The sequence below is a fragment of the Poecilia mexicana genome, unplaced genomic scaffold (assembly GCF_051168715.1).
Source record: "Poecilia mexicana isolate PSO_F unplaced genomic scaffold, ASM5116871v1 scaffold_22, whole genome shotgun sequence".
NCBI classification, from domain to species: domain Eukaryota; kingdom Metazoa; phylum Chordata; class Actinopteri; order Cyprinodontiformes; family Poeciliidae; genus Poecilia; species Poecilia mexicana.
Genome location: NW_028263391.1, coordinates 21,602,302 through 21,629,336, shown reverse-complemented (window position 1 = coordinate 21,629,336; position 27,035 = coordinate 21,602,302). Strand labels below are relative to the sequence as shown.

At 36.8% G+C, this 27,035-nt stretch overlaps 2 protein-coding genes across 2 annotated transcripts in view; one reads left to right on the top strand and one right to left on the bottom strand.

The window, feature by feature from the left end:
- The window catches only part of disp2 (dispatched RND transporter family member 2), a 28,447-nt gene extending 24,321 nt beyond the window's left edge, over positions 1-4,126 (bottom strand). The window contains exon 1 of the mRNA XM_014987853.2: positions 2,274-4,126. Within this exon, the coding sequence (XP_014843339.2) occupies positions 2,274-2,368 (95 nt within the window). The 5' untranslated portion in view covers positions 2,369-4,126. The remainder of the gene's footprint in view (positions 1-2,273) is intronic.
- Positions 4,127-7,380: 3,254 nt separating this feature from the next.
- On the top strand, positions 7,381-24,589 carry pkdccb (protein kinase domain containing, cytoplasmic b). Its single transcript, XM_014987863.2, has 7 exons — positions 7,381-8,531; positions 11,542-11,682; positions 14,255-14,526; positions 15,845-15,924; positions 16,759-16,866; positions 21,613-21,789; positions 23,131-24,589. The coding sequence occupies exons 1-7, from the start codon at positions 7,689-7,691 to the stop codon at positions 23,253-23,255; spliced, it is 1,746 nt and encodes a 581-aa protein (XP_014843349.1). The 5' UTR covers positions 7,381-7,688; the 3' UTR covers positions 23,256-24,589.
- Positions 24,590-27,035: the final 2,446 nt, after the last annotated feature.

Below are 27,035 nucleotides of genomic sequence, written 5' to 3'. Positions count from 1 at the left end.
AAAAGCAACTGTTAGGGATGCTCAAATATGAAAAATTGGACTGATATTGATATCTGATAGTAACACCGGTATTATGCCAGATTTACCAATATTTCATTTTATATATTTTTTATCCGATTACTCGATTAATCGTAAGAATAATCGATAGATTACTCGATTACTAAAATATTCGTTTACAACAGCCCTAATCCAAATACTGACTGCTGATTCCTATAGAAATCAGATCTGTTGGGACTCGACCTGAAGTGACTTGGAGACTCAGCGTTTTGCATGTCAGAGAAGAACAGGCGGCATTCTCCTCGTAGCGACAGATGCTGCTGAGTTTAGCTCCATGTTTTCTCCAGCCTCACTGTCTGATGTTTTCCAGCAAAGTAGAAAAGCTGCTGGGGATCAAAATGAGTGACTGGTTGACATCTGTAAGCTGAACAGCAGGAGAAAGAAACAGAACTGATTTCTGACAAGTCAACATGTTAGCTACTGCTGCTCTCAGTCTGTTAAACGCAAAAACAGGGCAGGGCAAAGTGTCAGGATCTGTCTGGATCTATCAAAGTGATCAGGACCTGTCAGGATCTATCAAAGTGATCAGGATCTGTCATGATTTATCAAAGTGATCAGGACCTGTCAGGATCTATCAAAGTGATCAGGACCTGTCAGGATCTATCAAAGTGATCAGGATCTGTCATGATCTATCAAAGTGATCAGGATCTGTCAGGATCTATCAAAGTTATCAGGATCTGTCAGGATCTATCAAAGTGATCAGGATCTGTCATGATCTATCAAAGTGATCAGGACCTGTCAGGATCTATCAAAGTGATCAGGACCTGTCAGGATCTATCAACGTGATCAGGATCTATCAATGTGATCAGGACCTGTCAGGATCTATCAAAGTGATCAGGATCTGTCAGGATCTATCAAAGTGATCAGGATCTGTCATGATCTATCAAAGTGATCAGGATCTGTCAGGATCTATCAAAGTTATCAGGATCTGTCAGGATCTATCAAAGTGATCAGGATCTGTCATGATCTATCAAAGTGATCAGGACCTGTCAGGATCTATCAAAGTGATCAGGACCTGTCAGGATCTATCAACGTGATCAGGATCTATCAATGTGATCAGGACCTGTCAGGATCTATCAAAGTGATCAGGATCTGTCAGGAACTATCAAAGTGATCAGGACCTGTCAGGATCTATCAAAGTGATCAGGATCTGTCTGGGTGGGCATTTGTAAAGTTACACAATAAAACATTTACAGAAATAATTTTAATTATTACACTATCAAAGAGGAAAAAATATTCATTTTTCAAAATGTTCTTCATATATTTATAAATGTAACAGTGCCTGACTAAATGCTCAATTAGAAAGCTAAATATTTAGCTTTCTAATTAAGTATTTAAAGGCTAAATATTTAGAGAACTGAATAATTAGTTTTCAAACTAAGCATTTCCAAATATTTAGTTTAAAAACTAAATAGATAGCTTGTGAATTAAACATTTAGGAAGGAAGCTAAATAATTAGTTAGGAAAATGGACTTAAGTATTTAGTTGGGAAGTAAATGGTTAGCTTACAGACTAAATATTTACTTTCCAACTAAGTGTTTAGCTTAAAAGCTAAATATTGATTTTTCAAACTAAATATTCAGTTTGAATAATATTTACATTGAAGAAATATTCAAACTAAATACTTAGGAAACTAAATGTTTTTGCTTGGACCTAAAAACACTTGGTACTAAATATTTAGCTTGCAAACTAGATATTTCTTTTCCAACTAAATATTTAAAACTAAATATTTAGCTTGGACTTAATCATTTAGTTGGGAACTAAATATTTAGCTCACAAACTAAACATTAGTTCCTAACTTAATATTTAATTCAAAAGCAAAAAAAAATTATTTTGTAAGTTAAATGTAGTTTTTGACTTAAATGTTTGTAACGTTGACATTTATAAAATTAGGAAGAACACAGTGAAATATTAGTTTAAAAAAATAACACCAACATTTGTTTTCTCTGACAGGCTAAATAAACTAAAACATTGCTGTAAGCGTTACAATGGCAGCCCGTAGGTTTGTCCTACCAAATTAATGCAGATCATTTGACCTGCCACAATAAAGAACATGAAGATGTTTTTTAAAATGCACGTAGTTACAGTGTTCGTGCCAACAGAGCTGCTTTATGCGATCTTCCAGCAGGTGAAATCATCACTCATTGAGACTTTTTATTTAATTAAACCCAAATGCGGATTTAAATCAGTTTCCCATCCAGAAAAAAGAAACCCACCTCTGGGCAGTCTGCTGAATTTCCTTCTCTTCAGTCGGAGAATCATCCACCACTATCGCATCAGTACTTTCTCCAATAATCGATCGAGTCTCCATCTTCCTCCCGATTCAATCAGCGCCTCTTAAAAGGTCACAATCACTGCGGGAACATTTTAAATCAGCTCAATTAATCTGCTTTAATCTTCGTGGAGTGAATCCACGCGGATCAGACCAGCAGTGCTTGTTTCTGGGGTTGCTACTACACAGCGGCAGCATCAGGGATGTTTGCGTTAACCTGCTGCGCTCTGATTGGCTGAGCCGCGCTGATGCTGCTGACGCGGCGCGGTCGCTGTCCAATCGGGTGCGGAGCTGGAGAGCCCGGAGACGGGCTGCATCCTGCAGGTGCCGCTTAGTTATTAACAGGCAGCACCGGCTCTGATGCTCAGTCTGAACAACTGGACCGGGACTTCCTGCTAAAAAGATTTAAAAAAATAAAAATAAACTCTCATCAGACCAGAGGGAAACTAATGAGGTGAAACCTTCAGTTTGTTTTCAGTCAAATAAATTTAATGATGTAATGCAGGAATCAGAACAAAGAAACTTTAATAACAAACAGGTCCAGAAGTTTCATATTTAAGGATCAAGTTTGGTCCAATTCAAGCCTCATTTACAAAAATGAATTTACAGATAGATTTTTTTATTTTAAAACTTTTTTCCAATGATTATACATTATATCATCAGAATTTTCACTCAAAAAAACATTTAGATTATGAAAGAAAAGAAAGAAAACACTAAAGAGAGAAAGAAAACAAAATAGAGAGAACAAAATATAGAAAACAAGGAAGAAAGAGAAGAAAAGGAGAAAGAAAACAAAACAAAAACAAGAAATAAAGGGAGAAAAAAACAAGCAAAAGATAGAAAACAAGGAAGGAAGGAAGAAAAGGAGAAAGAAAAGAAGACACAACAAGTAACAGTTGGATCTGACAAAGACTGAATGAATCCGTGAGCTTTAAGATCTGAGGAAGGTGATTGGTGGAACAAAAAAGGCAAATAGTGTTTTTATTTCTGTTTTGTTGATTTTTCCCCCCCAACATTAAAATGACAAAACTAGAAGATAAAAGTATCCTGTCTTAATAAAACCATAAAAGTTTAAGGTTTTTTTAAATATTAAATCTCTGTTGTAAATAGTTTCAACATCAGATTTTTCAGGCATTTGAGGTTTATGTTCCGTATCACAATGGATCCTTCATATTTTCCTTTTTCTCATTTGAAAGTATACAAATACTTTGGATAAGATATATACAATAACTATACAGAAACTGATGTTTTCGAGCCTTAATTCCTATTAATTATGATGATTCTTTGTTTACAGTTAATGTAAACACGACTTTAAAACTAGAATATTACATCAGATCAACAAAAATATTTACAGGATTAATGAAACGGATGTTTAGTAAGTGTCTACAGGTTATTATTAAGGTATGGGTTACATGTGATGCTTTATCACAAAGCGTCACAACTGGATGCTTCCCAGCAGGAAGTCGGCCATTTTGGATCCAAGCTGCAATTTCCTCTTTTTTAGACGTTGCATCTGATCGAACTCGTTCTACCAGTGGATTAAATACAGAGTTTGTATTTAATCCTGTTGACCACAGGATTCTGCTCTCGTGTTTATAACAGAGAAAACTGGATTTAATGGTTTCAGTCTTAAACTGTCAGTTTTTCAATCCAGTTTGGCAATTTCTCCTCACTTACAAGATCCCTTTGGTTCTGGAGCGCCCCAAGGTTCCATATTTGGTCCAATGTTGTTTTTGTTACATTTATTGAAACACAGCTTTTCTTTTACACTTGAAATAAAACAAAACTAACTTACAAGTGACTTTTCAGGAGGAAATAAGAGCCTGTTTTAAGTCAGTAACTCTTGGATATTGTATTTACTGGCAAATTATTTAACTCATAACAAAACATTTTTCCCATATTATAATAAGATTTGATGAAAGCAGAAAAACAATGAATATTCTGGAGAAGAAGTTGTTTTGGGTAGTTAGTTCGATGTGACCTTGCAGGTGAAAGGTCAGATTCGGGAATTTCTGAGTTTTTCTGGAATTTTTTTTTAGATTAATCTCAAGATTTCTGTTTTTTCTAGCAACTTCTTGACTTTTCAAACTTAGAAATTTTCTTGTTTTATCTAGAAAATTTCAGAGATCAGTCTAAAAAAATTCTGATTTTTTTCTAGGAAATTATCAACTTTTAGATTAATCTTAAAATTTCAGATTTTCTTGTTAGAAAATTTACAACTTTTGAAAATCTCAGAAATTTTTCAAAAATTTCTGGGATCAATTTCAAAATTTCAAAGTTTTTAAATCAAATGTTCAACTTTTCAGACTGAAATTTCCTTTATTTTTCTAGACATTGTTTTAATTTTGATGGAAATTTATTCCTCTTGGTGTTTTTCTATCTACAATGGCCCTAATACTTAGAAAACAAATAATAAATATGTTTAACATTTCCTGAAGCCATTTCTTTGTGACTCATAGAAGTCAGTCAGCTAATGAGGCGACTGCTGGTCTGGCTTTTGCCAAGAATATGAATCATGGCCCCCGGCTCTTTTTCCTTCTGCCTCCATGGGGGGAAATGGATCGGCACAGCAGGAGGCTGAGAAACTTTTGACAATGCGATCAAAGTTGTGTTTTGTCATTTTAAATCAAAGCAGAGCGACTTTATTTCCATCTCTTTCTCTCTAGGTGCGTTTTCAATAACCATAAAATTTCGCAAATTTGAATTACGAAAATAATTTTGCTTCTTGGAAACACGCCAATTTCGAAAAGACGCGATGAAAAGTTTTTGCACTGGGATGGATGTGGTGTTTTTTCAACAACCGGATGTTACTACTGGCGGAAAAGATGAAGACGACAATACATTTTTGTTGGTGTTTGTTTTTTATCAACGTATATGTATTTATTTAATAAACCGAACATACTAAAATCAACATAAGAGTATAAACCACCCCACACAAATAACCTAAATGAATCTAAAACTTTCATAAAATATCATGGCAGAAAACTAAACTTTCCCCAACAAAATAAAAAGAGGGTAATCTTGATAGCATTTTTTTGAATCCACAATGAGGACTTAATAAAAAAAAAACAAATTATTCCATTGTGTAAAGTAAGGGACCGTTTTAAAGAAACATTTATGTAAAGTTAATATATATTTAATTAATAAAGTATTTTTGAAGTACTCCGGAAGTAGTGGGAGAATTATGTTTTTTAATTATTTATGGCGCTAACAAACTTATTCTCTCCTCATTATAATACATTTCTGAAACACTACAATTGCAAAATCGCGTTTTTTTTAAACATTAGCCAAATATCAACAAAGTTTAGCGCACCTTTGCAGTAGAAACGCGGCCACTGTTGGCGCTTAAACCTCCGCCATTCACAGCTAAATTAAGTTGTGTGATTTTATCCGGATAATCCAAACCTATTCAGACGGAAAATCAATCTAAAGTGCATTTGATTAGATTACAGGAGGATTCTTGGCTAAAATACGATCTTTAAGAGGAGAGGGAGGCTGTTGTTGGTTAGTCGGAGTTTTCTGCACAGCTTGAGAGACAGCTGACGCAGCTGAAGCCCTGTTTACTTAACATGAAAATGATTAACACACGCGCACGCACACACACACACACACACGCACACACACATCTGGTGAGGCTGACGGATACAAAACTGGAAGCCAGACACACAAATAGCTGGGAAGATGAGGGGAGGGCTCAGCTTGTGGCGGGCGCGCTGAGGTGACAGCCATGGTAATTTCCTGTGGCAGATTTCAGCCTGAGAATGGCGACGTGGGAGAAAACGCTTCATTAGAGCCGCAGAGCTGCTGCAGGAAGCGAGGCACAAACACAGAGCTGGATGCAAGAGGAAGACCGTGTGGAAATACAGAGAAATAACAGCGAAACTCGAATGCTTCACTAAAAAAACCTACTGAGTGAATATTTTAAAGGGGACATATTAGGCAAAATTTACATTTTACACTTTTCTGTATCTCCATTTGGCTCTGAACGGCTTCTGAAAGCAGTCCAAAAATAACATCCAGCAGTTTTTTGGTAATAATTTTATGTTTTGTTTTTTTTTTTTTTTTTTTTGGGGGGGGGTTGGTGTCTGCATTTTATCCAAATATCTTCTTGTAATTTAATCAAATGCATTTTACATTGATTTTCTGTCTGAATCAAGTTGTATTACCCGGAAAAAAATCATACAACTTAATTTAGCTGTGAATAGTGGAGATTTAAGCGCTAACAGTAGCTGCGTAGTAACAAAGAAAAATATTTACATAAGCATATTTACAAAGAAAGTTGTTTTTATTGTAAAATCAACATTTACAATAAAATGTTGCATCTTACTGAAACATTTTATTGTCCCAATAATATATATATGGTACTACTCTATGCGAGTTCTTTCAGTAAATGGTCTTAAACTCTTCTCATCAAATCAGTTTTTGCCTGGAAGATGTTTTGCTGCCATCTTGTGGACAGATTGTAGAAGTGCATTCTTTTATGACCTTTTAAAACACTACACTAACTATCAGGGCTGTATTTTACTTTCAGCTTCTTTGAAGTTCTGACTTAAAGAGCGTCAGTATATCTTATGAGGCTGAAAATTAAAGTGCTGCTACCAGATATTCTTTTGAATTGGATTCTGTTCTGTAGAAAAACAGTTTTCCCTGAAATCCAACAACAGCGTAATGCCATGGTAGATATGGAAAAATTGAGTAAAATTTCCATTAAAAAAAACTCTGAAATTTTGAGATTTCCAGAAATTTTCCAGACAAAAAGGAAATGTTGTCTGAGATTTTTTTTCCAGGAAAAAAAACATTTCAAAGATCAAAAATTCAATCAAAAATCTGAGATTAACCTCAGAAATTTTCAATTAAAAGCAAGGACATTTTTGAGCTTTAAAGGTTAAAAGATTTCAGAGAAAAACAACTCCAAAAAAATTGAGATTAACCTCAGAAATGTTGAAGAAAAAAGTGGGAATAATAAAAAATAAGATTAATCTCAAAATTTCAGAGTTTTTACTTGCAAATTTTTGACTTTTGAAACTCAGAAAAGTCCTTGTTTTTTGTTATTGTTTTTTATTTTTATTGTCTGAGAATAATCTCAAAATATTGGAGTTTTTGTCTCACAAATTTCAAACTTTTGTAATTCAGAAATCCTCATTTTTTTTCTACAAAATTTCTGAAACTGATCTCAAAATTTCTGAATTGTTTTTCTCGCAAATTTTCGAGATTTGGAAGTCAAAAATTGCCTCATTTTTTCTAGAAAATTTCTTAAATTTTAAAATCTGAGATGTGTCCTTGTTTTTTCTACAAACTTTTTTTAGATTAATCTCAGTATCTCAGTGGTTGTGGCAGAAATTTTCTCTCTTTATCTACAATGACCCTAATACGCCGCCGTAGATCCTTATCAAAGCTAAAACGGGACTTTTACTCGAGCCAACATGAGGTCGAGCCTCCTGAAAGCAGTCTGACCCGCGGGTGTAAAGTTACGAGCGCTCTCCGCGTAGGACACACCTCCAGAGGGAGTTTCCTGGGAGCCGAGCAGGAGCCTCCTGCTGCTGCTGCAGAAAGCTCCGACTCGGAGAGGTCGCTCTGCAGGTCCGCAGTTCCTGCAGCTACGGACGGGAAAGCGCCCGGGATGGGCCACTCTTTACGCGCGGCTGCCCTCCTGGCCTTCGTGGTCCTGTCTGTCCTGGTGTCACTGCTCATTACGAGCCTGAAGCAGTTTGGATCTGGATCAACGCGCTTTTTCAACGCCACCAATCCGGAGGAGCTGCGCAGGGGGCTGGATGTCCAACTCCGGGAGAGACGGAAAGAAATCCTCCCGCTGCTCCTACCTCATGCTGCTGATGATGATGATGAGAAAAACGGAGTTTTGGAAGAAGTTCAGCACTCCTCCGACTCAGCTTTGGATCTCAGTTTGTGGAATGAGGTCACGCTTGGCACCGGGAAGGCGCACCGGGATCAGATGGGCTGCGAGTCCTTAGTGGACGTGCGGGCGGTGGAGGTGCTTGGGTCGGGATACACCAAGCTGGTGGTGAAGGCGAATGTGGCCGGAGGTCAGGCCGTGGCGCTGAAGATGGTCAACGAGCAAGGCGTCGACATGAGAAAGTGCTTGAAGGAGTTTAGGGACGCGGAGGGCTGCCGGGAGCTGGTTTCCTACAAGCTGCAGAAAGAAATGCTGCTGCTGCAGAGACTGCGCCATCCCAACGTCATCAAGGTGAAAAAGTTTGATCCTAATCACCCACAGTTGGGGAGTAGCTAGTTACTTTTACTGGAGCTACTTTATGAAGAATTGCTACTCTTAAGCTGCAAACACGCAAACCAAGTATTTTTGGTCTAGTTTCTAGTGCAGATATCTTGGTACACTTGTAATAAGAAAAACACTCTCAAGTACCTTTTCAGCAAAAAAAGTAGGAGCATATTTTAAGTCAATAATTCTTTAATATTGATGAAAAAGTTCTAGTTCCACTGGCGGATTATTTAACTTATGATATTTTTGCTTTGCTTTCAGTAAAAATAATCTGTAGTGGAACTAGAACTTTTTCATTAATATCAAGAAATAATTGATTTCAAACAAGCTCTATTATCTTACTGAAAAGTTATGCGTAAGTTAGTTTTGTGTTATATCAAGTGTGACAGGATATTTGCAATAGAAAGCAGTTAAAAAATAAATGTGTGTTTTTGAGTAAAGTTACTCCAGTTACTCGGTGTACTTATGTACTCAAATAGATACTCAAACAAGCTCGTTGAAGGAAACTTATTTGGGGGAACATTTAATTATTTCCACGTAACTTTATATTTTGATCTGTCTGGTTATGTGCTGTTTAAATATTAAATTATTGATAATTTACTCAGTACTTGAGTAGACTTTTAAGCGAATACTTTTTTACTCTTGAGTAACTTCTTGGATGGATACTTTTTACATTTTAATTGAGTAAAAATTTGTTGAAGTAGTGCTGGTCTTGCTTGAGAACAAGTCTTGGGTACTTTACCCACCTCTTTAGTTGCCATGTTTTACTCCACATTCACAGAAAAACTAGTAAAGTACGAGTAAAAAAGTATTAGGAGCAACAGATCAAGGCATTAATGGACTAAAATATAAAGTTATGTGCAAATTTTGGTATTTTAAGGACCAAAATTACAACATTTCTATAAATAACAAAATCAGGTAAAAAAAAAAATCCCAAATCAGTTTCTTTCAATATTTAATTTATGAAACTTGAACAAAAACTGCAGGTGTGTGTCTGTATCTGGTGAGGTTTTGGTTAAAATATGTTAGAGAATCCAGAAATTTTACTTAAAAGTAGCAACGTTTCAAAATAAAATTACTCGGGTAAATGTAACTGCCCATCTCTGAGTAAATACAACAAAAAGCCCCCATCATGTTAATGCATTTAAAAGCTAAAAATGCTCTTCTAATCTAACATGTGACAGTGAAATCACATTAAATGCAGAAAAATGATCATTCGGTTAAAATGATTTGATTCAGCCGTCACACACATGCCGGAGACAATTGCTTGGGTTTGCTTCTAAATTGAGCCATAATGGTCTGAGTGAGTCAGATGGAGCCAGGACAGAGGAGCATTGTGTGCTCCTGCCAAAACTGGACGCAGAGGTCAGAGGAAGGTCAGCAAATTTAATTTAATTAGACGGGAAGGCCCTGCAGAGCCAGGCAGACTTTCCATCCAGCACTGAGACAAAGGAAAATCTGAGCAGTGGGACAGGAACCATGGAAAGTCAGGATTAGATCCAGAGATATTCCCTTTCCACAGCTTCTCAACGCCACACCATCATTTCATATGCAGAGCTGGTAAAAACTAGTTACATTTACTCAGTTACATGCACGAAGTGACCCAACTCCGACTTTCTTGCCTTAATGCGATCTGCATCTGACCTTTTCATGACAGTCTGAACAAATCAGATCGGATTTTTTCTAAGCGACTCGGGCCACTTGGATTTCCGATCGTTTCTAATGTGACCTGAATGCTAACGGTCAGGTCCTGAACGTCATTGATGCTCGACAAACGTCACTTTTCTGCATCCTGGGAAGAAAAACAACAGCATGGCGGACGGTAATGAGGATTAAGTTGTTAATGTGCTGGCTCCGGTCGGACATCAACTTAAAAATAATAAAATAATAAAATAATAATAAAAACTTCAAAATCGTAAGCTATGCTACACCGTTAGCATCCATGTTTACTTCCGCAAACGCTTCTTCTTCTTCTTTATTGCGTTTGGGAAGACGCTCTAACGCTGGGCGCCCTCTACTGCGCATGCGGGACACTTTCTGGCCGTCTGCAGTTCACATACAAGTCGCATATATTTGGAAGTGTGAACGACCACGAAAAAAGAATCCGATTTGACAAAAAAAATCGGTATTCGGTCACTTCAGGCTGCAGTGTGAAAATAGTCTAACTTGAGTAACTTTTTTGGGGGGGAAATTACCTTTAGAAGTATTTTTACTACGCTGTACTTTTTTTACTTTTACCTGAGTAATTTAACTGTGACCTATTGGTACTCTTACTTGAGTAAAATTTCTGTGTCAAACTGACGGCTCGGGGGCCAAATCCGGCCCACCATAATATTGTATGTGGCTCAGAGGGAAACGTAAATAGAACCCTGAAGATAACCATTGCATGCGCTTAAATCATATTTTAACAGTGAAATCAAAGCAGCTTTCATATGTATATTGTCAAATTACATCAATGTGAAATGAAGTTCAACATTATTTAACTCTAAGAAACACTCAACTGCAGAGACAGTTATGTATTTATATTTCAACCACAACCAATTATGAGGACACAATTCATAATCTTGATGAGGCCCAAAATAAAATAAAAGTGAGTTTGACACTGTGAGTAACTTCACTGAATGAAAAACAAATAAAATTCACCAGGCACAGAGTTTTATACTGACAAAAAACTCGTTTGGAAAAAAATTGGAAATATTTTGTAATTATGTTATTTACGTGAATTAGTTTAATGTTTTTGGTCCTTTAAACACCAAAATTTCCACTGACCGTTATACTTTGGTTCATCTGATGATGTAATTTTTAAATATTAAATTATGTTTTACTCAGTACTTGAATGGCCTTTTTAGCAAATACGTTTTTACTTTTACTTGAGTAACAACATTTTCAAGCAGTTCTGCTCTACTTGAGTGCAGTTTTTGGGTTTTCTATTACCTGTGTATTTACTGCGCTGTTATTTATTTATTTTCCTCTGCAGCTGAAGGGCCACTGTTCAGGAGTCCATGGAGGAGGAGAAGGAGGAGGAGTGGAGAGAGGAAGAGTGGCTGTCATTCTGGAGCAGGGGACTCCTCTCCAGATGATCCAGCTGCTCCAGACTCCCTGGGAGGACAGATTCAGGGTAAACAGCAGCTTCTTCTCTTTTCTTTACCTCTTCATTCAGGTCTGACTTCTGTGATTAACAATTGTTTTATTAATCAGTTTTTCTGACAATTAATCGGATTTAAAAAATTGCCACATTCTACAGATTTTTCAATTAACCACATAATTAAAAATTTTTGATAAGAAACTAAACATTTTAATGCATAAGAAGTAATAATAGCATTCTTTTAGTGAAATCTTCTTCATCTGCAACTAAAAAATATACTTCTAACATCATCATGTGTCAAAATCTGACTATAAATTTAGATTAGTCTATTAATAATTGGACAGCAGAAGATGCTAGGTGGGAGATTTTTACAAGTGAAGCTTAAACTATCCCGTTTGAGGAGTTTTGGGTAGAACGTGTTTACAGACAAAAATGTTTTTTTTTTGTTTTATCTTGAATGCCATGTTAAATTGTCATGTTTCTGCGTTTGTATTCTCCAGTTTCTATAAAAAAAAAATTGTCATGATCTGTGAAAAAAATCAAGCTCCTTTGTCTTTTTCTAACAACCAATCAGAGCCAGAAGGCGGGTCTTAGCGCTGTCAATCACCCTTCACCATCCCTTTGTACTCTCTGCTACCTACAGCTAGCATAGCCTGTCGTAAATGCTAATGTTAGTTAGCATAGCGGCGGATAAACGGATTTCCTGTAACTGCAAGTTGTTTTTCCGCCATAAGCACATTTAGCAGAGTATGTGCTGATTGCAGTAAGTCAATCAGGGACTTACTGATTGACAGCAGTAAGTCCCTCCTCCTGGCTCTGATTGGTTGTTTTCAGACAGAAATAGTAACTCTGGGTGGAAGTGGAACGAACTAATGACATAATGACAGTTTTAACAAATATGTAAAAAAAAAACATATTTTTTAATAAAAGTTATATACTTCACCTTTAAATGCCAAATGTGTTTATTTTTGTACCGTTTTGGCAAAATTACTGCTCTGACTGTTTTTTTATGTCTGTAAATTCTGTTTAACGACGAATGATTATTTAACTTATCGATTAATCACAATTAAACCGATTAATCGTTTCGGCTGCAGACTTCTTCCTCTCCAGGGAATATAACGTGAGTAAGTTGAGGTGTGGGATTGTTTGACGGACAGAATCGGTGGGTGGTGGACTGAAAATACGAGCGATTATCTCAGCTGTGGCTCTTTTTCTGCTGCATCGCCTGAATTTTGGGTCATGATACCCCTGGCAGGCCGGCCGGGCCCCTGCAGGGTGCATCACTCTCAGGGTGTTCGGTTTCACTCTTCCTCTGCTCTGCCCTGATTCCACCGCGTGGCGTTCAAGAAACTCCCGACGTTACACAACCCTGCAGCCATGTTTTTATTTTAAAAACATTTAAGCAGTTGTTGAATTTGATTAAATTTTATCCTTGTATAATTGAATCTCTCATTTCTGGAATTTGTCAGGTTTCGGTTTAAATACGAATATTTTGGGACAAAATAAACAAAATGAAAACAAATAAATCAGCTGCTCTTAGAATGGCTGATTATATTATAATTAATCAGCAAGAAAACAGTCTTCTGCTTGTTTTCTCATAGGAAAAAACAATCATAATAATTATTTAAAAAGTTATGTTTTTCTTATTAAAATGGCTATTTTTATTTATTTAGATGTTTTTTTTACTTAGATAATTAGTTTAATCCATTTTTATCCTAAATACAAAATCTACATATTGTACAGTTTTGACTCTGATTATGTGTTTTTTTAAGCAAACAGTCTTTTCATTCTGCATTTTCAACAATATTAAGAAATTATTTACTTAAAACATCCTCATATATAGCTAAAAGTTACTTTTAAGTTAGTTTAGTCCTATTTCAAGTGCATTAAATAGTTGAGCTACAAACTAAGCAAAAATACTTGCTTAGTTTATTTTTGCAGTGTCGGAGTAGCAATAATTCATAATAAAATTACTCAAGTAATAGTAAAAAGTATACTAAAAGTAAATGTAATTAGTTACTACAAAACTCTGTTATGATAACAAATTTTTCTGGACCATAAATTGTCCCAGAATTTATTGTGGCGATAAACGATAGAATTGTTGATTTGAGTCTATTTTCATATAATATAATGGTAATAATGTAAGAATACATTCAAGACCAATAAACATTAACACTGGAACTGTAAGACATTTTAAATATCTAAAATAAATATACAACAGAAACAACAAATAAAATTAATCATGAAGTCTCAAAAAATGGTCTTTTTGAGATCAAAACACCAAACTAAAGATTTTTATCATCCAGTTTTTGTTTGTTTAAAGAGAAAAACAATAAATCATTAAAATTAAAATTCAGTTTGCTTTAATTCATCTTGTGGTTAGTAGATTTACTGCTTATTGTGACAGCTCTACCTAACTCAGCTTTCCACAGAGTTAGGTTAGTTTGGAAAAAGAAAAAAAACATAAATTTGCAGAGAGGAAAATGATTCTCGCAGCTCCAAACGTGATTTTTCCTGTAATGTGGTTTTCATCTTGTTATCCAGTAGCTGTAGGGTAATTATTCAGCGCCTGAACTGATCAGGTTTTGGCATGTCTGGATCTCAGGTGTGTCTGGATCTGGTCCGGCTGCTGCACTTCCTGTCCCGCTCTCCGCTGGGCTCCGTGGGGCTGCTGGACTTCCAGCCGCGGCAGTTCGTCACCGTCTCCGGCCAGCTGAAGCTCACCGACCTGGACGACGTCAGCGCCGGGGAGCTCGCCTGCCGGACGCACGCCGACTGCACGCTCAAGTTTCCGCACAGGAACTTCACCGTGCTCTGCTCGACGCAGGGCGTGTGCGACGGCCTGAACGAGAAGAGGAACATTTACAACGCCTACAGGTACGAAACAAAACAAGAAGAAGAAGAAGACGTGACAGCTTTACAGGGTGATGGATGTGCTTTGGACGGGTGGGACGAAAACACAGGTTACACTGACAACTAAAATAATAACAGAAAAGATAAAGACATACATCTGGAAATATGGCTGGAAAAAAAACACGTGTTTTCCCTTTAAACTGGATTCTGACGCACTGCAAAAACACTAAATCTTACCAACTATTTTTAGTCTAGTTTTTAGTGCAAATATCTTAATGCACTTAAACTTAAAAATAACTTTTCAAAAAGTTATGCAATCTTTTTTAAGTAAATTGTTCTTGAATAGTGATTTAAAAAAGTTATGCACTGCAAAAACATAAAATTTTACTAAATATTTTTAGCTTAGTTTTTAGTGTAAATATCTTAGTACACTTTAAATAAGAAAAGTAACTTACAAGTAACTTTTCAGCAAGATATAGGCGATTGTTTTAAGTTAATACTTTCAACGTATTAATGAAAAAAATACTAATTACATTTGCATATTATTTCATTTATAACATGGGAAAAATGTGTTGTTACAAGTTAAATAATCTGCCAATGAAGCTTGTACTTTTTAAAGGATTTATTTGCTTAATATAAGCTCCTATTTCCTGCTGAAAAGTTAATTTTGTATTATTTTAAGTTTAATGAGATATTTCCACTAGAAACTAGACCAAAATACTTGGTAAGATTTTGTATTTTTGCAGTGTAGAACGTTCTTTTTAATCTATATTCAAGAATTTTGTTTCTGTTTGTCTGTTCTGTACAGAAAAAACAGAGATGTTAAGTTTTTACAAATTTCAGTTTTTACAAGTTTTATAAATGGCAAGAGCTGCGATTTGTCAATATTGCAATAAACTGGTGGATAAATATTTACGCTACACTGTGAAAACACAAAACTTTACCAAATTTTTTGTCTGGTTTCTTGTCCAAATATTTTAGTTCACATGAAATAAGACAAAACTAACTTACAAGTAACTTTTCAGCAATAAATAGGAAACTGTTTTTGTTTGTTATGTAAAGTTTCACTGGTACATTATTTCATTTATAACATAAAAAAAATGTTTTGTTGTAAGTTAAAAAAAACAACAACAAATCCCACAGAAACTAGTACTTTAAAAAAATCTAAATCAAGAATAATTGACTAAAAACTAGCTTCTTCAGGCTGAAAAGTTACTTTTAAGTTAGTTTTGTCTTATTTCAAGTGGACTGAGAAACAAGTTCAGATTTTGTGTTTTTGCAGTGCAGCTTTATGAAAAGTCGTGGTCATGGTGTTTTTCTGTCTCGCTTTGCTCCGCTGCAGATTTTTTTTCACCTACCTGCTGCCTCACCAGGCCCCGCCCGGCCTCACACACCTGGTCGACCACATCATGAACACCACAGGTGAGGACGGCACACACACCGACATGATTAACTATCAGAGATCAGAGAGCGAATCGTTCCATCACCGCCGTCGTGTGACGACATGCCCTTCAGGCAGGGCGGCCAAATGTTTTGTAACATCCTCAAACAAAGGAGAACTTAAAAAAATCACAAAGTTTAATTTAAAATATAGCTTACATGCTCAACAATAAACTTGTAAAGGGTTTTTTGTCAAGTTTCTAGTGCAAATATCTTATCTTACGCTTGAAATAGGACAAAACCTATGTTAGTTCTGTCTTATTTCAAGTGGACTAAAATAAAGTTGTAACATTTTGAAAGTAAAGTTGTAATAATACCAGAATAAATTATAATAACACCACAATAAAGTTGTAATAACACTATTATAAAGTTGTAACATTCTGAAAGTAAAGTTGTAATAATACCAGAATAAAGTTGCAATATTACCAGAATAAAGTTGCAATATTACCAGAATACAGTTGTAAATATTATAACTTTATTTTCGTAATTTAATTTTTAAATATTTTTAGCACATATCTGACATTTGTGTGAAAAAAGTCTCCATCTACATCAACCACTTGCGCTGGTGCGACAAATTCGCATCATTCAATGTCCGCATATTTTCCATCTAGGGTCCACAAATGGCCCTCGATCCACACTTTGAACACCCTTACTTTAAGTTTTCCTATTTTTTTTTTTAACTTAATGAGCTCAACGAGCATGATACTCCTCTGAAACAAATGTTATGTTAAAATCGTGAACCTGTGAAGCTAAATCACATCAGTGCTGATGAGAAATGTGACGATCAGATGAGACTGGGTTCATTTTGTTTACCAGGGGAGCTGAAAGCCGACATCAATCAGACTCTGGAGGCCTTTGAACACATCCTCCTCCTCTACAAATTGGGCCTCCACCTGGACAACCTGCACCCTTCGGCCCTGAGAGGTGAGAGCTGTGGGAATGAAGCTGGCTCTTCACGCACACAATCTGCACTTCTGTTTTCATTTTATAAGCTGGAGAAAAATGAAAGCCGCTCGTTTCTCCCGCTCTGGCTTTTTGTGACAGCTTTATTAGGCAGCTGGAGCGAGAGGACGAGAAAAACAAAGTGGAATTGATCCTGAACTCTGCATTCTCCCCCACAACCACAAACTTTATATCGATAGGATTTTATATGCTAGATCAACTCAATATAGTGCCTACTGGCGAAGAGGGAGGGAAATTATAGCTTTCTTTACAAATAAAATCTGTGCTGTGTATTTGCCAGCTTTGCACAACAAGACACTAATTTTGCAACATTTTGGATCGAGAGTCTTTTAGCTGCATTTCCAAACTAGAGCAAATGGGAAAAGCTAAATTAAATTCGCTTAAGAAACATGCACATTTCTGAAAAAACTAAATCTGATTTTTCATTTAAATTTAAATGGAAGCACGTTTTTTATCACAAGAGTCACATGATCAACAACCGGGTGGTACTACTGGCGGAAACGACAAAGAAGATGACAGGAAGTGGTAGGACACGTGTCAAACTCGAGGCCCGGGGGCCAAATCTGGCTCACTGTAGATTTTTATGTGGCCTGCTAGACTCCAGATTACATCAGTAAATCCTTCCAGTTTTCACAAATCCTCAAAATTCACACAAAATCAACAGATCCTCACATTTTTCCTAAGTTTTATTGCAATTTTTTCTCAAAATTGGCTAAAAACATTGGATTTAAGTCACAGCTGCCTCAGCCTTGTCAATGTCAAGCTACAGTCCGTGACCATTAGGGTGATTAATAAAAAGTCACATTTAAACACCATATATTAATGCAAATACTGTAAAAAATCATTACTAACATTTCTAAATTAGTATCACAAAATCTGCGATTCTGATTCCACAAAACCACAAAAACAATCATGAAACCATAGAGGGACTGATTAGTGTGAAAAGATTATGTAACTTTAAGAAACACTTTTTTTATTGATATCTTAACAGTTTAATGGGTTTTATCAATACATTTTGCTACAGCTGGCCCTTTAAGAACATTGCGTGAACAAACGTTTTCACATGTGATTTAATTTGCGTTTATTTAATTGTGAAATTGTGTTTTTTCAACATTAACAGAAGATCTACAAAGTTTCATCTGTTTTTTAATCTCAGTTGAATTTACACTGCAAAAACACCAAATATAACCAAGTATTTGTCTGTTTTCTAGTGCAAATATCTTATTCTACTTGAAATAAGACAAAACTAACTTATAAATAACTTTTCAGCAAGATATAGGAGGTAAACAATTTCTTAATATTGATTAAAAATTACTAATTCCACAGATTATTTAACTTATATTGTGGTAAAAATATAAGTTGATTAGTGGTCCCACTAATCAACCAGTGGAACCAGTACTTTATTATCATTAATGTTATTGGGTCTAAACAAACTCCTACATCTTCCTGAAAAGTTTATTTTGGGTTTATTTTGTTTTATTTCAAGTGTACTAATATATTTGCACTAGAAACCAGACTAAAAAATACTTTTGTGTTTTTGCAGTGTAGGATCATTTACTTTAAAAAAGCTGCTCTATGTTGCTGAATAGTTCATTTTAAGTTGGTTTTGCCTTGTTTTTGCAGTGTAGGTCTGAACTTTGACCTTTTGGTCCAAACATTTAGACCTTTTTTGGTTCATTGTCTTGCTGAAAACGAACCTCCATTCTTGTCTTTTGACATATTTTCCTCCTAAATTTAGCAAAATTCATCTTCAGTTCAACTCTAACCAGTGAATACAAAGACATGTTACAAAACATATTTTATTCGTGCCGTTTGTTAGTCTGTCACATGAAATCCTAGCAAAAAGGAGAGTGAAAACTTTTGCAGAAACGTTTCATTTCCTCCATAAAAACAATCCTACACAACGTAAACTTCTTCCATATAAGCTCAGAGAAGCCCTTCACTTTCCCTCTCCCCTCCCCGCCTCTCCTCTCGGCCGTATGAAATATTAATAACAGAATGACTGGCTGCGTTCCTGTGGGGAGATTTTTTCCGTCCCCCAGATGCTGGGCTGTTTATATAGCAGCGCTTTGTGAATTTAATCACAGGTCCGGGGTAAAGAGAGGCCTGGTTACGGAGGGAGGCTGCCAGCAAAGGGAGGGAACGTTTCGGCTTAGCGAGGAGGTGCCAGGAGTCGACTGCTGCTGCCGCCGCCGCCGAGCGATAAGGCTCGAAAAATGTCTCTGTTTATTATAAACGCATTCTGCAGACTCTGCTGCAACCTTCCCTGGTTTTAGGGTTTTATTATGGCCTGTTAGCGGAGGTCACAGGCGCAGTTTTGGACTCAAAGCTCAGACTGGATTAGCATTAAGAAGAACGCGGCAACATTTCACCAAGTATGTTTGCTGTAAATATCTTACTTCACCTAAAATAAGACAAAACTAACTGAAAGGTGAATTTTTAGCAAGGTTTAAGAACTTGTTTTAACTCAGTAATTCCTTCATATTCATAAAAAGTACTTATTTTATTTATAACATGGGGAAAATATCTTATAATAAGTGAAATAATCAGCCAGAGGAATTAAAACTTTATGGGAGTTTCACTGTATTTCTCTCAGAGTTGTATTCTCATGTTTACTTGAGTAATTTTATTATGAAGTATCGCTTCTTCAATTCGAGTAAAATGTCTGGATATTCTGCTGACTGTGAGGAACTTCACTGCAAAAACACAAAATCCTACCAAGTAATTTTAGTCTATTTTCCACTGCAAACATCTTAGTTCAATTTAAAAAAGACAAAACTAATTTTTAAGTATCTTTTCAGCAGATATGAGTTTAAGTCAGTAATTCCTTAGTACTTATACTTCCACTGGTAAATTATTTTATTTAAACAAGGGAAAATGTTTTAAGTGAAATAATCTTTCATCATTATTAAGGAATTATATGAGTTAGTTTTGTCTTATTTCAAGTGAAATAAACATTTCTGCTGGAAACTAGACCAGAATTACTTCGTAAGATTTTGTTTTTGCAGTGAGAACTAAGCCTAACTTTGCAGCACTGCCATGTTTTTCTGGGTTTTTTTATTCGATTAATCAAACGCATGAGAAAAGCTAAAGTAGCTCAGCCTCATTTCTGGTTGGAATAAGCGGGCGACGTGTGAGTTATGGTTAGGTTAAGCTCCAGCTTAGTCTTGAATTTGTTTTGGTTATGCTTTGTGTCAGTGGAATGTCCCTGGAAGGGAAAAAATCCACAAGCTCCAATGTGTGAGAGAGAAAAAAGATACTCATCAGACCTCCAGTCTTAATTTAAAATTGCTGACAGATGGAGAGTCTTCAGTAATTTCTGCAGAGATCATCTGAGCTGCGATGGAGGAGCAAAGACGTAGAGTTGCAATATTTGTAAGTGGAAGAGGGAGAAATGCATTTATTCAGGAATAAAGCCACAATTTGGAATATAAAGGAGTTAATTTTTGAATCTAGATATGAACGTTCCTGATTTTCCTTCTTCTTTTGAAGTTTTTTACTCCTAATACACGTACACACACACACACACACACGCTGCCTCCTGCCACTTACAAAAGGTTACCAGCTTGTAGCCATGCGCCTCCTCCACACCGCCTCACAGGCAAGGCTTTTGTCCACTTCTGGGCCGGGTGTGCGTGCAGACGTATGTGTGCATGCTTTTCTCTCATGGCTCCGGCTAATGTGTAGCAGATGATTTAAGGCCAGATCCACAAGACGTCTGACTGAAAGAGTTATGATGATGAATGTAACGCAAATGTTGAGAAGGAGGAGGGAGAAGAAACGGAGCGGGTCGGTCCGGAGGGGGGAGTTCTGCTCTTAATGCACAGCAGCAGTTTGTTGGAGAGACTTGAGCTGCATTCAACTGCAGCCCAAAGTGACACAATTACAATTTTTTTTTTTTTGCCTTAATGCAACCCGTATTTGATCTGAGTCTGAACAACACAGGTCTGATTTATTTATTTATTTTATTTTTTAATGTGACCCAGGCCACTTGGACATCTGATTCTTTCCAATGTGATTTGCATTCTGGCCCAGTTCAGCTCAATAACAGAGGTGTCATAAAGGCACATAAAGACTCCAGTTACATTTACAGTAAAGTATATAATCGTGAGTAAAGGGGTCAAATTAGCGGTAAATCTCAGAGCTCTGTGGTAAAATCTGTCCTTATTGTGGAAACTGTATATTCGGTTACTAGCAAAAAGGTTTTCCCGTTAATATTTGCTGTAAAATGAAAGAGAAGCAGCATTTGCTTCTATAAGAGTAAAAGTTTCATGATGCTAAATGTGCTCAACTAAAAACTCTGAATGTGTAAAATTTAATTCCTACTCAGTTTGTTGACCATCTCTTGGTGAGATATTTTAAAGTCAAGACTGATGCTGCTTTTGGGAAAGCCTGAAAGGCAGCAGCAGGAGAAAATAATGTCATCTGCATATAAATAATACATTTTCACTCTGAATACTTTGTCCAAGATTTTGAATGTAAATGGTGAATAATAATGGGCTTAGCACACGACCCAGTGGTGCGCCATTGTGTTACACTGACTGAACAAATACTTTCTTAAACTATTCAGCTGCTTGCATTTTATTTAGTTCTTTTGTTAAATCTCAGATCTTAATTGAACTTTTTTTATTTTCCAAGTTGCATTAGTGGTCTAGTTTTCCTCATAGAGCTGCTGTACTGAAGAACCGTCTCTCATTCTGTGGTTAGATTACACTGTGATGCGAGACATGAGCACCTCTGGGAACGGGGAGTACCGCTGCTGGCCGTCCTACAGCCAGCAGGGCTGCGTTTTGTCCGTCCACAGCGCCAGAGAGGCTGCGCACATCTGCAACTCCCACTCTCAGTGCAGCAGCTTCACTCTGACCGGGCAGAAGACGTGGACGGGTGAGAAACTGCTCTGATCTGAAGCATAGTGTCCAACAAGATGCTTGGTTTCTGAAAGTGACCTATTATAATTCTCCTAGAACAAGTTAGGTTAGATCTATGAGCGACACTAAACATGTTCATTACATTTTCTGCACAAAATAATTAGATCTTAGAATGAGCTGTTTTAGAGCGTCTTGTCACTTTAAATCCAAATAATCTGCTGCTGGCCCCCAACTCAACGTTTACACTCACATGTGAAATTAGCTGCAAACGGATGCACAACTAAACAACCGTACATCATTGAAAAGCATTAGTAGATCCTAATAGGCCCCTTCAAACATAACACTCTGTCCAACCCTGCAAGGCTCTTGAGACAATCTCATTAGATTGGTGTCTGAGCAGCAAAACACTCGTCTTTTCCAGCACGTACAGCGGTAAAATCAGCTGACCAAATGTGCTGGAGTTCCGTTGGGGTTGCCAGGTAACAGGCTTTGCTGGAGTTGCTAGGTGATGGGTTGGGCTTTGCTGGGGTTGCTAAGTAACAGTGCAGTGCCAGCTGATGTGTGACGTCGCATTTGGAAGTTAAAACACATTGATTTGTTGCCAAAAAACAACTGGGTGGTTTTTTGTAAGTGCTTGAACTGTTTTCAAAAGTCCAGCCCTTACAGAAAATCTCATTAGATTGGTATTTGAGCAGCAGTCCTGAGCAATAATTGACAAAAACACTTGACTTTTCCAGCATCCATTGTACAGCACATATGGTAGTAAAACCAGCTGGCCCACTGGTTGTGAAAAGCATTTTATAAAAAACTTAGTCTTATTGTTCATAAATATTTGCAAATAAGTGACATTTAATTTTATATAGTACTCCTTGTGGATGAAAAAAGCTGGAGTTCTGTTGTGGTTGCTAGGTAACGGGTTGGGCTTTGCTGGGGTTGCTAGGTAACGGGTTGGGCTTTGCTGGGGTTGCTAGGTAACGGCTCAGTGCCTGCTGATTTATAACGTTACATTTAGAAGTTTTTCAGACACCAAAAGACATTAACTTATTACCAAAAAACAGCTGGATGTTTCTTTTAAAGAGCTGGAGCTGTTTTTAGAAGCAGTAGAAACTAAATAGAAGTAAAAATATGTGCAAATTTTGCTTAATAAGTCTCTTTAAACATGCCAACCCCTCAAGGCTCCTAAGAAAATCTCATTAGATTGGTATTTGAGCAGCAGTCCTGAACAATAAGCCTGAATAATCACAGCTGCTGCTCGACTGCGGCGTCTAAGTAAACATTTCTTTTTAAACGCTAGTTGAGGACGTCATGTAGGAACACGTTACTCCAGCGATGCGTTTCACACGTATTTCTTTTCTAGGCCACCACCTCGCTTCGTTCAGGAGCAGCTTCGGCCACCTGGTGCCCGACTCCGCCTCGGAGGTCTACGTGAAGAAAAGCAGAGTTCCCCAGCCGCCGCTGCCGCCGCCGCCGTCATCGTCTTGACCTGCTGCCGCAGCGGTCAGCGCTAACGTGAAGTGAGAGCTGAAACTCGGCTCGTTGATGGGAAGTGAAGCGTTTATGCAGAGAACTGAAGTCTCTCTGTGAACATGCTGACCGCAGCTCGGCCCGGCTGCATGAGGAGCGGCCTGCAGAGGCTGTTTGAAGTCAGCAAGTGAATGTGTTGTATTTATAAGGCTTCTGCTCAGCGACTGTTTGATCTGCCTGCCAGCTCGCTGCCTCTGCCAGCTACTATTTAAAGGGATTTCCCTTTAGGTACAATTAAGGAGGGAGAGCCTTGTGCCCTCACTTATTTTGTTTTTTCCTTTATTTGCCATGTGTCTCGACTTTCGCCAGAGTTTAAAAGCGGACCTCGGAGTTCGGCGTTTGACGAGAAGCGAAAACAAGTTCAGAGAGAAGCGGACTTTGATGAAGGGCGCTGAGGTCGGGGTTGTGTTTTCATGGTTGTCTGGATTAAGCTGCAGCCATGTGAGCGTTTGAACATCAACACTGGGACACATAATTAAAACCATTCCACAGAAGTCTGCTCTCACATGCATTTTATACAAAACTTAGTCTTATTGTTGGTAAATATTTATACAATCAAGTGAAATGTAACTTTATATAGTGCACCTTGTGGGTGAAACTTTTATTTTCAATGAAAAATGATTTTTATTTTATTTTTTTTACCATGCTACAAAAACACAAAATCTTACTTTTGGACTAGCTTTTAGTCCAAATATCTTAGGACACTAGAAATAAGACAAAACTAACTTACTTGTTTTAAGTAAATAATTCCTTAATAATGATGAGAAACGGCCAGTTTCAGCAGCTGCATTTTGAAAATAAATTACCTCAAAGGAATCACTGCAGTTTTGAAAATAAAACTAATTTTTGCACTAGGAAAACTGTAATGGAAACATTTTTCACATGATCAACAAACAGATATTACCACTGGCAGAAACCACGAAGAAGACGACGACGGGAAGTAGTTGGAGGATGATGGCACGGCATGGTTTTTAATGATTTGTTGCTTGAACAAACACCACAATTGTGTTTAATCGACTTTAAACCACATTTGTAATAAAGATTTCACTTTTAACATGAAATAATCTGCCAGTAAATCTATAACTTCTCCATTATTATTAAGGAATTATCAACTTAAAACAAGCTCTTATATCTCTCTAAAAGCTACTTGTAAGTTAGTTTTGTCTTATTTCAGGTGTGTAAATATATTTGCACTAGAAACTTAACCAGAAAACTTGGTAATGTTTCGTGTTTTTGCAGTGCATTTGTAACTGTATGATTTGTCCCTATATAAACATATTCCTTCTCCTTTTCACGGTTGTGCCTATTTGCATTTTTTATTGTGCGGCATGTAACTGCCACTAACAGCCTGATTATTTGTCATTAGCACCTCAGTGTGTGTTTCAGCGGGTGGGCCGGGGGCCTGCAGGCCGTCCGATGGGTGTTTGTGTGCTTTAGCCCTTTATCTGCCTGCCCACCCCCACATCTACAGTCTGCAGCCCATCTAGATGACTCGGGTTGCAAAACCTCCGCAGAGTTTGCACAATGACAGAGGAATGCAGTGAAATGCCTGATCATGCTGGGCTCATCATGAGGCTTAATTAATACACGTTAAGTCGCTGATGTGGGCCGTTTTGCATGACGAGGCTCAGGGCTGTCACTCGCAGACAAATGCAGAGGTCAGGACAATAACGGCTCAGTTTGCACACGAATGGGCGGCCATCTTTGTCTGCCAGGAGGAACTCTGTGAGGTAAGGACAGGTTAGCAGGGTGGAGAGCAGCAGAGTTTGTAAAGTCAAATCTTCTACACTGTAAAAACACAAAATCTTACCAAGAATTTTTACTTTCTAGAGCAAATATCATAGTACGCTTGAAATAAGACAAAACTAACTTACAAGTAACTTTTCAGTAAAATATAGGAGCTTGTTTTAAGTCAACAATTCTTGATTAAAGATGGAAAGAACTTGTTCCACTGGCAGATTTATTTAGTTTTAGTAATAAGTGAAATAATCTGCCAGTAGAAAAGCTATTTTTTATTAAGAACTACAGAAAGCTCGATTTTGTTGCTAAAATGTTACTTGTAAGTTAGTTTTGTCTTATTTTAAGTGTACTGAGATATTTGCACTACAAACTAGACAAAATACTTATTAGGTTTTGAGTTTTTGAAGTAAAAGTCCTTTATCTAGTATCTTTGGTCTAATAGTGAAAATATATTAATTTTGTCCTATTTTAAATATAAAAACTTAAAAGTAACTTCAACAAGATATACAATCTTAAGTTGATCTTAAATATTAAGAACTTGCTCCACTGACAGACTGATTTAGTTATAAGTGAAATAATCTGCCAGTGGAACTAGTACTTTTAACTTTTAACTAAAAAATCTATTTGTTGCTAAAAAGTTACTAATTTTGTCTTATTTCAAGTGTAGTAAGGCATTTGTTCTAAAACTTTGTAAGATTTTTTGTTTTTGCAGTGTAGCGTAAATATTTAGCCACCATTTTATTGCTGGATTGACAAATCGCAGCTGTTGCCTTCTATGCAAAAATGTTGTAAAAACTGAAATCCCTTTTTTTCCCAAACATTCTCCATTTTTTTCTGCACACAGCAGCAAAACAATGGATGCCAGATTATATATCTAAGCAGCGATTCCATCTGACTTGAAAGGACATGTCCGTGTCTATGAGTTAAAGTTTTATAGCAGAGGTAGCAGGGAGGCCTCGGGGCCCTGTTCGCCTCATGTTGGCCCCTTGTTGTCTGGACAAAGCCACCTGATTACCGTCTTGATCACACAGATAAGACGTCTCTGTGAGCGATTAGATAAAACAAACTCAACAGACCAACACAGCCGGACTGGCAGGAGAGGCTGGTGTCTTACCAGCATTATACCGAACAAACGTGCTGCGAAACCGAAAAAGAAAAACATAACACGCACAAAAACCATAATATAATGGCTATTGAAACCAAGGATAACATGAGTAAGCTAGATATTATCATAGTATCTTGACTGACAAAATACTCAATAGGTTGTTGGGAATGAGTTTATTTTGAAACCAAAAGTTGCTCAAAAACATTGAGATTACACTAGTAGGAAACAACCTTTAGCACTGTCAGCTTAGCTCATTTGTCCACTGAAAATAAAACCAGCTAAATAAAACCTGTTACCACAATTTAAAACTATAAGAGATACAAACTCCATGTTGGTTATGATGCTTTTTAGTTATTGCTAAGCTAAGCTAACATGTTCATTTTTAAAACAAACTATAATCTAGACTGATTTTTTTAATTCACTGAAAATGTAAACTCATTAAAGAACTACATATGCTGTTAATGATGTAACATAATTAAACTTGGAGCAGTTTAGTTGGTTTTTGGGGAGAAATTGGCTTGCCTCAGAAAAGTTTTAATATAACTAATGAATCATGTTTTAGCTTTAAAAACAATTAATTTGATCAGTTTAATCAGTATTATAACAAAATACACAACAACCATTTTATAACATAACGTCTGGCGAAACTAAATCAAATTAGCTTGTTTGTAAGCTACGTTGCTATCAGTAGCCTAGCTTAACAGCCATTAGCTCTGGCTATGCTAACAACTGACATTGAAAAGTTAACCAGTTAAAACCATAAACTTGTTATGACAGTTAAACCACCAAAACTGTAAAGTGTCTTCCGCTTTACACACTTTCTGTAGAATATATTAGCTAGCTGTATGATACTGTGAGCATGTATTGGGATTAAAAACAAGCTAGGCTATAAT

Coding starts and splice junctions, on each gene's coding strand:
- pkdccb (XM_014987863.2), top strand. CDS start 7,689: ATGACCCTAATACGCCGCCGTAGATCCTTATCAAAGCTAAAACGGGAC. Junction 11,683..14,254: donor CCTGGGAGGACAGATTCAGG/GTAAACAGCAGC, acceptor TCTGGATCTCAG/GTGTGTCTGGATCTGGTCCG. Junction 21,790..23,130: donor CGGGCAGAAGACGTGGACGG/GTGAGAAACTGC, acceptor TTTCTTTTCTAG/GCCACCACCTCGCTTCGTTC.